Source organism: Lissotriton vulgaris, assembly GCF_964263255.1.
Source record: "Lissotriton vulgaris chromosome 8 unlocalized genomic scaffold, aLisVul1.2 SUPER_8_unloc_1, whole genome shotgun sequence".
Lineage (NCBI taxonomy): Eukaryota > Metazoa > Chordata > Amphibia > Caudata > Salamandridae > Lissotriton > Lissotriton vulgaris.
The window spans coordinates 863975-877767 of record NW_028240615.1 but is presented as its reverse complement, the minus strand read 5'-3'; the positions used below and the strand labels follow the sequence as shown (position 1 = coordinate 877767).

General features: G+C 40.2%; 1 protein-coding gene across 2 annotated transcripts in view; it reads left to right on the top strand.

Annotated features, from left to right (window-relative positions):
• Window positions 1–10260, top strand: part of LOC147672953 (CD99 antigen-like) — a 271236-nt gene extending 260976 nt beyond the window's left edge. For both annotated transcript variants that reach the window (XM_086947860.1, XM_086947862.1), the window contains 2 exons: window positions 555–608; window positions 7887–10260. In XM_086947860.1, the coding sequence (XP_086803986.1) occupies window positions 555–608; window positions 7887–7909 (77 nt within the window). In that variant the 3' untranslated portion in view covers window positions 7910–10260. The remainder of the gene's footprint in view (window positions 1–554; window positions 609–7886) is intronic.
• The last annotated feature ends 3533 nt before the right edge of the window (window positions 10261–13793 follow it).

Genomic DNA, 13793 nt, shown 5'->3' with positions numbered 1-13793 from the left:
ACAAATTTGTGAACCTCACTAGATTGCTCCAAAGCACTACTTAAATATTCTTCATTTTCAGCATCCACAACGTCCGAATCTACTTTAGCAATAAATGGAGGTGATGTCTTGAACTCAGTCTCGACTCTTGTTTCTATGATTATCAGCTATTCCTGTGTAAGGCTGCATCACTTTGTGTTGTCTGTTTATTTTCAAAGCAGTACTCTTTTTCCCACTGTCATACATCCAGTTCAGGTTTGTCATTTTTGGTAGCATCCCCATGTTTCTTTCTGTGAAATTGAAATTCTGTGTCTGAAGAAGTGTGATAGCCCACCACCCTTCTTGTCTTCTGTAAGGCATTAAGACTCGCCCAGGTACCATGCGATATGTTTTTGTAGAGCTATGTTGCTCACTTAGGTCTTAGTTATGTAATGGTGCAATTTGGCCTTTTATTCTTGTTTCTAGTCCCTGGCTTCTTTGGGGACATCAATTGTCAGCGAGGACCCGCAGTGAACTAAATCGCCTGTACATCTATTTACAGAGGGTATGCTAAGTGTTTTATTCTTTTGTTGTAGATGGGGAGAATGTCAACATGCAGCAACACAGTGGAGACAAAGCAGAACCACAAGGTGACTATTATTCCTTGAATATTGAAATTAACACGCTAGAGAAATCAAATCCATTGCGTTCCCTGAAATTAAGGGATAGTACTATGTCACTGGGGTGGCTCCATCGCTATGGCGGAGGATGTTTACCCAACTGCTTAAAGGCAGAAAATGAAAACTAAAATGATAATAAAAGACTGTTATTATTTTATTTTTCATTGACTTTGCTGGGTTTGCTGAGTCTGCCACGACTGGGGCAGGGCGGGCAAGGTCTCAGTGTCGCCAACAGGGGGAGGAGGAGTAGTGGGCACTGAAAGGGAGCATGTCTGTTTGGCCGGCCAGCCAAACCGACATTCGCACTTGGATATCTCCAGGCTATTCCATTGAGATATCTGCAGGGCTCAGGAGGACAGGCTCCCAGTTCCAGCTGGAGTGTGAAAACGTTCTGCTCTGCCCAATCCCAGCGCTTCTCTCATGCTGGGAGTAACAGTGTGATAGAATAGCTGGGATTGCGTGCTGAGCTGGGAGCCTGTGATTTTAGGAACTGTGGTGCAGAGCAGAGGATCAGCGAGGTGTGGCGTGAAATCAGAAGGTAAGGAGTTGGCCTAACGGCTATGGCAGTTGTCCTCGAATCAGGGGGACTGGGTTCGAGTCTCGGCAACGATGCTGAACATCCTGTGATTCTGGGCAAATCGCTTAATCTCCCTGTGCCTGATAAAAACATTTTATTTGTCCTCATGTAACACAACCGGTGCTATGTTAAGCACTCTGATACCTGATTTGGGTCAAGTTTGTGCTATATAAAACGCTGTAAAAAAAGAGAGGATATTTCTTTTTTTTATTTTTCCTGCGCTACCCCACTACGTTGAATGGGCAGCAGCCGCGACTGATGTATCACCAACATTTTGGCCACTGCACCGTTTCCCAGTGAGACACCAGTTACATGTTTAGAATCCATGCACTGTCAAAGCATTGGTTGAAAAAAGCTCCATCCGCAGTTTTTCAAACAAGCTGATGTCTCAGAACACAAATCTCATACAGAACGTTACATCTTTGATACTAGTAATGCCCTGACATTAATTCTGCCTCACATCCATGGGCCCTACTTTGACAATCCACCTGAGCTACTCACAATTCTAGTAAAGGCCAAAATTCTAGAAGCCCCACAGACCTCTCCCGAAGTTACACTAATGCCCTTCTTTGTGCATACAGTGCAGTATTTCGCCTTGTCTTTGAAAACCCTCTCCACCATCATCGCTCGCTTCATCAACATCTATACTCACAACAACCTACAGCAATTGAATCAATACACCATGCTATCTGCACGTATATCACCACATAAATCTGTAAATTCCACCCATTTCTGAATAGCGCCTGTACCCTATGACCACTTCCTCATTCTCTTGACATATCCAGATATTGGTTCCCCATCTGCTCAGCACTTACAAACTTTTTCTCTCTACTCTTCTTTCCCCAAATTCAAATACTTTCCCTCCTGTGTGCATGTGCACGCACACTTGCACTCTTAGCTCTCCATCCCTAACTAGTTCTCTGCATTTTAGATATTTTTCTCTTTTGGCTCCTATATTGTTCCCTCTATCAATCACATTAGCACAATTCACCTCCTTCTGTAATTGGCCAGCCACAGCTATGCACTTTTCTACCCCTTTGCCCTTTTAATGATAAAACTTCCTTATTTTAAATCTGACACACTTTCCAGATCTAGCCGTTTCAACCGAAATTACTTCTCTGGTACTTTACAATTCCTCTTCCATAAACTGCTGCCCAGATAATGTTTATATGTAGATTACATAACGGGTAATTGTGTAATGTGGTCCAATATTGCCACTGTGGAGTTCTTGTGATATTATAAACCATGTGGCTGAAGGACGAGAGTTTGTAAATGTCATCACAACACTGATATGGCAGTATAGGTCTATATTATACATGGTACCCGTATGTAGTTTTATGTTGCATGTTTGTTTTTGTAGCAGTTGGCAGTTGTTTTCTTCGAAGTTCAACTATGATTGGGCACTAATTAGCATTGGAATGTTTGGGCTTTGTATTGTTCTTCTTGTATTGTTAATAAAACAGGGGGCAAATAATTTAGGTCACTGTGTGGCTGCAGAATTTACCACATAATTGTGTATTTACTGCATTTGCTACATAATTTGCAAATTTCACCAAATATTTTGCTTCTATCACAGTTGGATAAAAAATGACCCTGAATGTGCAACTAGCTTGCATTTTTGCCAAGTGATGTAGATAAATTTGCACATAATTTGGACCTCTTTGCCTTGTAATCCTAGTAGCCCTGGCAATGTTAAAGGTCTGCAGGGTGGTGCTGAGTTTGCCATTATAATGATGAAATCAATATTTCACAATCAACCATCAAGTATTTCCCATATTTAGATTTTTCCTGTAAAATATGATTTTTTTTATATCAATTTCTCTTGTGCAAGAAAAGCACAAAAATGTACGTATGTACATCTTTTTTTCTATCTATCTCCATCTGGCCATCTTTCTATCCATCCCACCAAACCACCTTCTCTCGTTGATAGGCTGATCTTTCATGCACATTGTACATAAGCTCAGTGGGGGCTGGTGAATTTTGAAAGTGGTGGGGCGAAAAATAGTATCGTAGTATAACGAGCGAGCAAAGTGAGTGACCCCGAACCGGAAAGGGAGGGTGCGGGGAGGTTCCCCCCCAGCAAGAAAATGTTCAAAACATGGATTCAAATGGTGGCTTTTACACCACATATTTACTGCAAATTGTTGAAAACACAGGGTCTAAATTTAGCATTTTAAAGCTCAAGTGAGATGAAAATATTAGAAACATATAAAAAATGTGCCCAATCCTCTAACTGGTCTGCTTGCAAAATGACCCCCAAGCCAAGCACACACAACCACTGGAAACAGGTCCACTAAGTGTTTTCTACCTGTAACACATCTCTGCCTCTTTAATGTATTGATAAAGTCATCAAGGCTCACACCCTTGGTACCACCGTACATTAGCCAGGTAAACCAAAATTATATTCCAGAAACTGTGTTTAGTTTGTAAAATATAACATTTATATACTATAAATGTACTCAGACAGAAGGTCCACATAACAGAAATTGAGGTGCAAAACATACAAACCTGAAAACAAGATTTTGGGTGGAAAGCAGAGATATAGTAAAAACATATAGTGAAAGTAACAGATATGGTTTATAAAGAGTTTCAAAAATGACAATAGAGAAAAAGGAGTAAACAAAATAAGTTTATTTTTTAAATTGAAACATAAATAATAAAACATATATAAATGTAGAGCATAACAATAAATAAAATAAAAATCGGTGAAGAAAGTAGTTTGCATTCGAGGCCTCATTTATGAGGTTTTGCTGTAGGGCAGCACAGCAGGCGTTCCTGCTGCGCTGCCCTAGAGCAAAAGAAAAGGGCATAAATGCACCGTATCTATCAGATACGGCTCATTCCTGTCCTTTTCCCCTGCACTGGCACACAACAAGCAGCCGTGTGCCAATGCAGGCACCGTTGCACCATGGTGCAAGGGTGCCTGCATTACGGGCAATCAAAGGAGGCTTTTTCCTCTTTCTCTGTGTGCTGCAGAAGGCAACACACATAAAAAAAGGAAAAAACGAGGAGAAATAAAGATATTTTTCCAGGTTGTGCTTGTGCCTCCCTTACGTCTCCCCTGGGGTGGCGTAAGTTGTTGGCGCTGCCTCAGATTACAGATTTCTCGTAAATCTGGGGGCAGTGTCAAAAAGCCATGGATATTGTTGGGAATGCCCCAGCAACACCCATTGCATGCAGAAAACTGCTTTAAAGGGGGCCATATTTACGAGGCAGCCTTAAGCCAAATAAAGTGGCTTAGTGCTTCCTCGTAAATATAGAACAGGCTCCTGCACCGAAGAAACATCACAAAAAGTGACATTCCTGCAGCACAAGGGCCTCATTAATGAGACCCTTAATGTACAAAAGAAAAACAAAGTATACAATGTAAACTTAAATTTGACATTAACAAATAAATAAAAACACACCCAGTAGATAACATGGTAAGAAAATATTGTTATATAAACACAAATATCTTATAGTGACAAAGCTTGGTTTCCACTCTTTATATTTGAACAATAATATTAAACGAAGAACCGTAATTCAAAATGTAAACTTTTAAGTAACATCGGCAAATAAAGACCACGCACACAAAAAAATAACTATGCAAACCCAAAGGATGGAAAAATGAAAAGTGCTCATATCTTTTTGATGAATACAAAAAGCTTATAACAGCAACTGATTGTGATTTGTAAAGCACTAGGAAAATGCTGAAAATGTGTCATTGTGATTTAGCTGTATAAGTCAAAACCCTCCAAAAAGGTTATGGGGTGTCAATTCATGTTCACTTTTTGCACAGAAATTTTGCACGCCAATCTTTAAAAGTGACAAACTTCTCTATAGTACGCTTATTAAAGTCTGGAATGTCTCTGATGAGTTCCTTTTCTATATACAACATGGCCAATGCATTCAGATGAATCTCTATCATAGTGTTCCAAAGGATTGTTTTTATTCTCTTTAGAGTTGAAAAACACCGCTCAGACTCTGCTGTGGTCATGGATGTGGTGATCAGAATCTTCAACAGATTCATAGTCTCTGAAAATGGTTCTTGTAGATAGTTTTCAACAAATAACCCGAATAAAGGAATGGCACCAGTAGCGCTTCGAAATTCATGCCTCTCATGTATGATCGATAGTTCAGAGTTAAATCTTTCTTTGTTTAGCATGGGAAATGCCTTTATAGTTTTGTTGAGTATTTGATTTGGAAATGATCTGTCCTGTCTGTCAAAGTGGTCACTTAGGAGTAAAGCAGCCCTCATAAGATGTTTGGTAAATTCAAAGCGTTCTTTGGTGTGGGCAATGATAGTATCACAAACTTCTTTGGCAACTTGGACCAAGACCTTTAAATCAGTTCTGTGGCTTGAAAACTTAGATTCCACTGGCAGTCTAGCATTTAGATTGTCAACAGATGCCCTTACATGGGTGATGTGGTGACAAAATCTGTTGTTGTTCTTTGTACATATAAGGCATCTATTTCCCACTTTTGTAGTTAGTTATACAAAATGTCCACCTGGCACATTATGTCATGAAAAGAAACTCCCTGTCTTCCAATGTTCTGATGAATCCATGGGCCTCGCGTGCAGCAACTGATTCAAAATGACTGCTACTTTCAATGGCCCTAAAGCATTTTTTTCAAGTCTTCTATCTCCAATAATCTGTACAAAGGCATGTTCTTAAGTGATGTGTGGTATGTATACACTATATAACCTCCATCTATAGTACTCTTCACACCTTCTCGATTTCTCCACCACTGTCAGTACAGTCCATTACGATATACTCTTACTGAAATACTTACTCTAAATGAAAGTTTAGTGATGCTCCACTCTCCCTGCTCTTCTCCTACCTTGCAGGTCAGTGCTAAACAGCTGTCCTCCAACTCTACAAAGGCCTCACTAGACACCCACCAGAAAAACTTTATCCGAGTTCCTTCTTATTCTCCCTTTGTGCAAACTTGTTTGATGTTTCTCTGTTCCATGTTTCCTGGCACTCAGATATTCTTCTTCATTCTGCTTTAGAGACTTGTTCCAAGCTGTTACGGCTCACTGCCTTGGCAGCATAAGTTACTGAATGATCACATGTTGCTCAATGCAAAACGTATTCCCCTTTTCCTGTTCCCATATTACTTTGGGGTTACTTTTTGTCAAGTGTGGATCACTGTCAATATCATGTTGGTTGCTACCTTTCCGCATTGCCACTTGTTCCAGAATCCATCTCATTGTGTTTTCCGCTCCACCAATAACTTGATTCATGATCAACTGCATAAAATACATCAGTTCACCAAATGCACTCTGGTCAACCTTTCTAGGCCCACTGACCCCTTCAGACTTCCGGCAAGCTAGCTCACCGTGATTATCTGTGTCTAATTAACATATTTCTACTTCCAGTTTTCAAACAGTCCACAACCTTTCTTTCACTTCTTGTCCCCATTATTTACCTTGTCCATATGGTGCCATCCTCCACACACTTAGTTGCCTCCTTAAATTTAAAAATAAGCATTATGCCAACACCCAAATCATTATGTGCTATTCTAAGATATGTAGGGGTGTTCCTTATTGCATCCCTTTCTAGATCTGACCTTCGTCTTTTTGTAAAAGCTGCCACCAACTTTACGCTACATCTCAGCAGTGGTAGAGTTCAAGGATATTTGCACCCAAAGCAGATTGACCCAACGACAGGAAAGCAACATTTGCTACTCGATGGAGCACTCTGACATGGTCTGCCTGTGGGACAACAGGTAGTCTGCTAACCTGGCCTTACATCAGAAAGGACCCTGTTGCCAAAAAGCCCCAAAGGATTACATCATTGAATGTGTAGAGGATAACTTGTCCCCACCCCTAACCACAGTTCATTTCTCTTGCTCTGAGAATATCATGAACATTGCCTGGTCTCCAATGTGAGATATTAGCTGCAACTGCAATATGTTACCAGCATCTTCCCCATCTGTGGTTTAAGTCATAATAGATGGTATTCACCCCTCTTGCTATCTTTTTTCCTTTTTGACCCTTTTAATTTGTTGGAGAAAAGTGCTTCATTTTGATGATGAAATGCTACATAGTGAAGAATGTGAGGCCCAATATCATATAGAAGGGGACTATCCTTGTACCTGAACATCTGGGCAATGGTGAAATATTGTTGCAGTTGCCGTTGGCAATAAATGCAATGAATGGGTACACAGGCCATCCCCATCATTCAGTGGACTGAACAGTAATGGGATGGGTAGGCATGCTCTATCCCAATCATGGATCTTGTGTCCCAACATGTTAACTTCAGTAGACAGAATGAAAGTAAATCTAACAGGTGTCTCCGGTTCTGAACTGACAGTTTGCACCTGCACTGAGGACAATGTGTTTTTTGATTTGCAATTGTGTGGTCATATCCGCTGCACTGAGTTATGGGTGTGCCATGGCACAAACCAAAACAGTGCGCCTGATGTTTAATTGGGGCTCTGGTGTGTAGTTTAACACCATACTGCCTTCTGGGAGTTGTAGCACTGGTTCACTTCACCTGATCCAATTAACTAACACAATTGAAATATGTTGTAAATGAAGATGCTATGACCAGAGCATTGAATCCTTGGTGACATGGAGTAATCGGGTAAACCTTACCTTGTGAACACATATTAACTAGTGACCCTTACTCCATGGTTCTAATGACATGGTTCTAACTATATGTTTCTCTTTCTTTCCACTTAAGTCCGACGCACTCTTCTGGAATGATGATCTGCACGCAACAGTGGAAACCGATTTGATTTGATGACCTACTGCGGAAGACCTTGATTTTATGGGGGGGGGGATGTTTTTAATGTGTTCTTAAAATGTTGTGAACATTCATTTAGGGCAGAGAGAGTGGGGATATGTAATGGAGTGATGATGGTCACAATCATTTTAATGGAGAGATCTGTGTGTGTGTGTGTGTGTGTGTGCCAACACATGTTGAGCATGTGGGATGTCTGTGTCCAAGACTGCCTCCCTTATGCTCACTTCCATTTTGTAATCCCTCCGACACCCCCCCCCCCCCCCTCGCCATCCACAAACCAATTTCTCAGAGAAGCATCAGCCTGATGAATCTTTGAAAGGCAAGACGTGTTTAAAACAATAATAATAATTGTGCGCTGCTAAGAGTGGGATGTCTTTAAAGTTGTGTTGCGGGAGCACAAATCCCCAGAATTCAAGTCTACTGTTTTCTTTTCCCTCGCTCATTTCCTACAAGACTTGGTCAGAGCAGTAACTGTAATAGGCCACCTCTACCAGTGAAATTTTGTACAGCAGCACCCCCTTGCCTGCTTTAAAAAAAAGAAAAGAACAGTAGTGACCACTTTGGAGGAGGCTCTTTTTTAATAGAATTGATAAGGCACACTACATCCAGTTGCTCATATCTTTTAGGAGGCGTTAAGAGAATATCCGTTTTAAAGCTCTTTTTGAGGGCATGACATTGGGTTTTGATGTGGTAGCTGAAGTGTTGACTTTTTAAGTTTTTAATTGTGCATCATCCCAGGGAATATACATTTGAATAGAATAGTGTGAACTTTTATAAAATAGGCAGATTTCATTTACATTTGTTTTGAATGTTATTGCATCTGCACTTGTTTTGGTGATGATGTAAATATTATCAATTTCAGTGTAAAGTTCAGATATCCTGTTCCAGAGACCTTGTGCCTAAGCTCATGAAAAACCATGTGTTCCATGTATGGCAAGACCTGCAATCAAACCCAGAGAAGGCAGTGTGAACTCTGCATTCCAGTTGCCCTGGATATCCACCCTTCCCCAAAAATTGAAGCTTGTTAATAATTAGAGGCATTTTGCTTTAGTAAATTCCTTAAGGAAATTAACATATGTCATCTCTGGGACTGTTGTGCTGCCTCACCTAAATTCAAATGTTAGTTGGTGTAATATTCATAATACTTTAATAGGGTGCACAAGAAGTTCCCAAGACATCTGGGTCCCAATATCCAACTTCAGCTAAATTGTGTTAGTCCAACTAGATTTCTGTTCAGTTTAGTTAGTTTTAGAGCTACAATAGTTTTAGACCTGCTGCGGTTTTTAGACAGCTTTTCATCTATCTATCTATCTATCTATCTATCTATCTATCTATCTATCTATCTATCTATCTATCTATCTATCTATCTGTCTGTCTGTCTGTCTGTCTGTCTGTCTGTCTGTCTGTCTGTCTGTCTGTCTGTCTGTCTGTCTGTCTGTCTGTCTGTCTGTCTGTCTGTCTGTCTGTCTATCTATCTATCTATCTCTTCGCCCCCTAACCTCTTCATTTGTTATTTTAACTGCAGAGCCCAAGGATAACCTAAAATCATGTAACCTTTTCCTCTCAGAAGGAGCAATTAAAGTGTACTTACAATTTATTTTCCAAATTCTGTTTTCCATTACGTTTATGCTATTCAAAAACTGAATACATTCAGCGTACATCTTTGTAGGTTTTTTTACTTTCTTAAATACATTTTCTTGACATATTTATGCAGTCTTGGCAGTGAAGGTGTGGATTTAAAGCATAGTTGATAAGTGAAGAAATAAAACAACTTCTGTGATACGTGTTTTTCAGTGTTTGTTGGTAGAGTTGTTTTGCAAGTAACTCCCATTATTGACTTCATCTGGATTACCAGGGCAATTATAATCTGCTCCACAATACTACTGGTGGGCATGTAGGATTTGAATGCTTGTCCTGAATGCCGCCAATTGCTTTGCTGACCAACGCACTTATACAAATCGCAAGTATTCAGTTTCTGTTTCAAAATTACGTTGTGCACCGTCATTGAAATTTAAAGTTCAGGTAAACTTATTTGTGTAAATAAACGTGGTGCCTTCCATGTTATTTCATGTGATATGAAGTGCCTTGCTCAAGGTCTAGTTTTTTACTGTGACCTGCACTGCTCTTTTGAAGGGCTTATCTACGATTACCTGTGTGCCTAAGCTTTTGTACAAACAATAGAAAATTGGCTGTTGCATTGTACTTTCCTGTGCAATGACTCTGTTAAGGATTTTACAAAATGTTCCAATAAATGACTGACTTTCTCTTGCTAAAGGTTGAAATGAATGTAATAAATTTCTTCCCAACTAAACTTTTGTGTCAGTTTTCTCAGAAAAAAACCCTTATCTGTGAATAATTTTTTGCAAAAGTGAAGTTTTCCTACACAGTCGCCAAATATCTTACTTTTATGGAATTAAGCTCACCCTGATAGATGAAAATATGTTATTGGTGCATAAAATATATAATTATATCTCCAGTTAAATATTTAATGGATGACCAGTGACAAACCGTTTACTTCTGCCACTTGATTAAAATAAATTGTTCCTCAAAGTTTTTTTTATGAAGTTCACAAATCGATTTGATGTTAACATCACATACAGATTCACTGCAAAGAGTCAACGCCAGACGCCTCCTAAATGTTGCCACAAATTTAAAACTAGATTGCCTAAAACTTGCTTACTTACATCCCAACCAAGACCCATAAACGAAACTAAAAAAAGGGAACACCGGTACACAAAAATGAAAAATAAGCATACAAAAAACAGCATATGAGAAAAATCCCTTGTCATGACATCTCTGCATCGATTAGATACTGCATTCATATTCACTCATATACATTTGATTTAACTTTAGTGGTTCACTTGTGCAACCACAACAAATGTTTAGAAAATTAGATTTGTGCCCATATATTATAATACATCATCAGATGCATATAGTTTTGTGCATAACATCCCTAACTCATGTGCTCAGATTCTTCAGACGTGATTTATGGTTACTTGAATGATAATGTTGTGTAATCTATTGGTACCATGCAAAACATGCTTAGATAAGAACATTTCACATCATCAGATAAACTAAAATATGTAATGCCTGGGGAACGTTTTTCAATGAAAGCTTCTCTTGAAGCCTGCCTGTTCCTCCAAGAACCCCCCACTTCAGAACAGTTAGCCAGTAGACACTTTAGGGATAAATGTTTAAAAAGCAATTGCTTAGACAACAGGTGGAAAATAAAACATATGTTCGGGTATTTAGACCTCTTGCGTACCCATGAATGTAGGATGCTTGCAAGAAGCTCAGCCACTTGCTGTTGCATCGTATAAGCCCTATGTGAATTTCACTGTGCTATTCCAGAAAGGGATCAGCTTACTGCAAGCGAAGTTGGTCCTGATTCAGTAGGAAAATACCAGGTCCCCTTTGAATGGGAAAGTACGACCCATTGTGGCCATGTTAAGACTCATTCTTGACATGCAGCTTGATTCCTGTGGCATACCAAGTCCTTGTCTCTTGTATGGGCACATTCATCACATTTAGGACGCTGTTCTGCAAAAAGTCATAATCACCAGTGAGCCAGACTTTTGCAAGCATTCCGTAACCTTTGTCCTTTAGCGTAAGCTAAACTGAGTTCATGGGCAGTATGCTCCTGCAGTCAATAACCTGAAACTCCTACAGCAGAGTAATGAGTTGGAATAATTGTACTGATTCTAGAAAATGAAAATCCAACTTTGTGACTTCAAAAACCTTTTGATCAGTAGCGGTCGGTGGTGGGAGTGCTGCCAGGCGGTGACGTGGGGTGGGGGAGGGGCAGGGTGGGGGGTAGTAAACTACGGAATACAGACAAATACAGGTAAGTAAACATAAAAATAAATAAAACAAATTGCGTTGCGAGCACTGCATCGCGATTGGCGATGCAGTGCGCGCAACAATTTTTAAATTTTTTTTTTTATGTTTACTTACCTGTTTTTGGCCGTATTCCGTTGTTTACTACCCCCCACACTGCCCCTACTCACCCACGTCACCGCCCGGCAGCACTCCCACCACCGACCGTTACTGCTTTTGATACATTTACCGCCGCTCTGGAATGTGTTGGAAAGCTGATATTTTCACACATCATAACATCGAATAACAAATCCGAACTTTCAACTAGGCAGTATGTTATGGTGTTTCATTCACTGGGGAAAGTGGCGCATTATATGGTTCTTATACCCACACCCATTTAAAAATATGCTAAAATCATATTCATGTGTGAATCAAACCTTGGCTCAGGACCAGAAATGTAAGTATATCTTTGATGTCGGTTTCCTCTACTGAACCTGTTTGAAAGCTCTTATGAAAGTGCAGATAAGCAGACCTACGAAGGACATGATTTGCCATTTGCCTGAGATTAAATAACCTAGACAAGTGAGTGAATCAAGAGTGAAGTGTTAGACGTATAACTTTTTAACTGTTCTGCATTTTGGTGAGTAGACATTTTTCCCTAGGGTTGATGTCAAGTGTATTGGGGTTTTAGTCCACTTTTCTTATCATAGGCTTGCTCCGTTAAGCCTCATTATAAGTGCTCTTTTTCCGGTCAGAAAAGGGACTAGAACAATATCCTCAAAAAATGATAGCCCATGACCACTCAATTTGGCTGCATAGGAAGGCTAGAATTTAAAACCAAGGACATTATTTAGAGTTGGTGGAAGTGATACTCCGTCAAAACGTGGTAAAAATTCCATCTGCTATATTCCAAGTGCTGTAGGCTGTAATGCACTTGTAATTCGGCAGACGGGACCTCTATCACATTTCTGATGGTGTATCCCATCCTCAAAACTCAAGTCTTGTGGTTATACAGTTTCCAACTTGTCCATTCACCACAACAGGAGGAGGTGTGAATCTCATGATGATGTACAGTGAAAGCTTGCCATAGTAATGTGTATCTGACCCTCTCAGGGTGGTGGGTGGGGAACAGTGCAGACAGGGCCCAATGGTGGAAGTTGAGGTAGTTCGCCACAGGGGAACATCCTTTACGACGCGGATGTTACCCCGCAGTACCGTTACAACGCGTATTTTAGAACGCAAGTCGTAACCACGACTTGCGCTGGAGGGCGCTAAAGGACAAGGAATAGTAGATTTACTATTCCAACACCTTCCCTACTGTACGTAGGCTGGTGTTGGAATAGTAATTTAAACTATTCCTAAGTCCGCACCCCTACAGCGCAAGTCGTGGTAACGACTTACATTGTAAAATACGTGTTGTAATGGTACGCGTGGTAATACCACGCATCGTAACAACGTACATCCTTTGCCACAATGTCCTGGGGTTAGTTCTTCTGTGGTTCAGCAAATTGGGCCAAGTACAACACTTTCTGCACTTGAGGGCAAGCATGCAAGACTTTCCAGGGAGGTCACCTGAAGGACAAGAGCTCAAAACTCAACTGTCAACCAGCATTAATAATAAGGTATTGTCCAGCCCAGTACGTATCTTTTATTTAAGGAAGTGATTTATTCTCACAGCAAAATGAAATATTACACAATTCAATAGGAATTGAAATTACAGGATTTTAATTGTGGTTACAGTTTTCGGTAAGTCCCTGCAACCCACGTCAAGTACTTTCTCCCTGCTCTAGGTGATTTCTAAGGACTATAGTCCCCGGAATACGGTAGTCATAGGCATTAGTTAGTCAGAGGTGCAAGTTGCTTCAAGTTATTCCATTGATCAGATGCACAACTTGCACTCACTCTGGCAAACAGTCTTAAGTCAACATGGCAGATTATTCTGTGCATTCTAGTCTCTCATCCTTGGTGCAAGCTAAGCCTCACTTTTACCTGCTGGATGGCTTTGCATTTCTAGATGCACTACAGGTT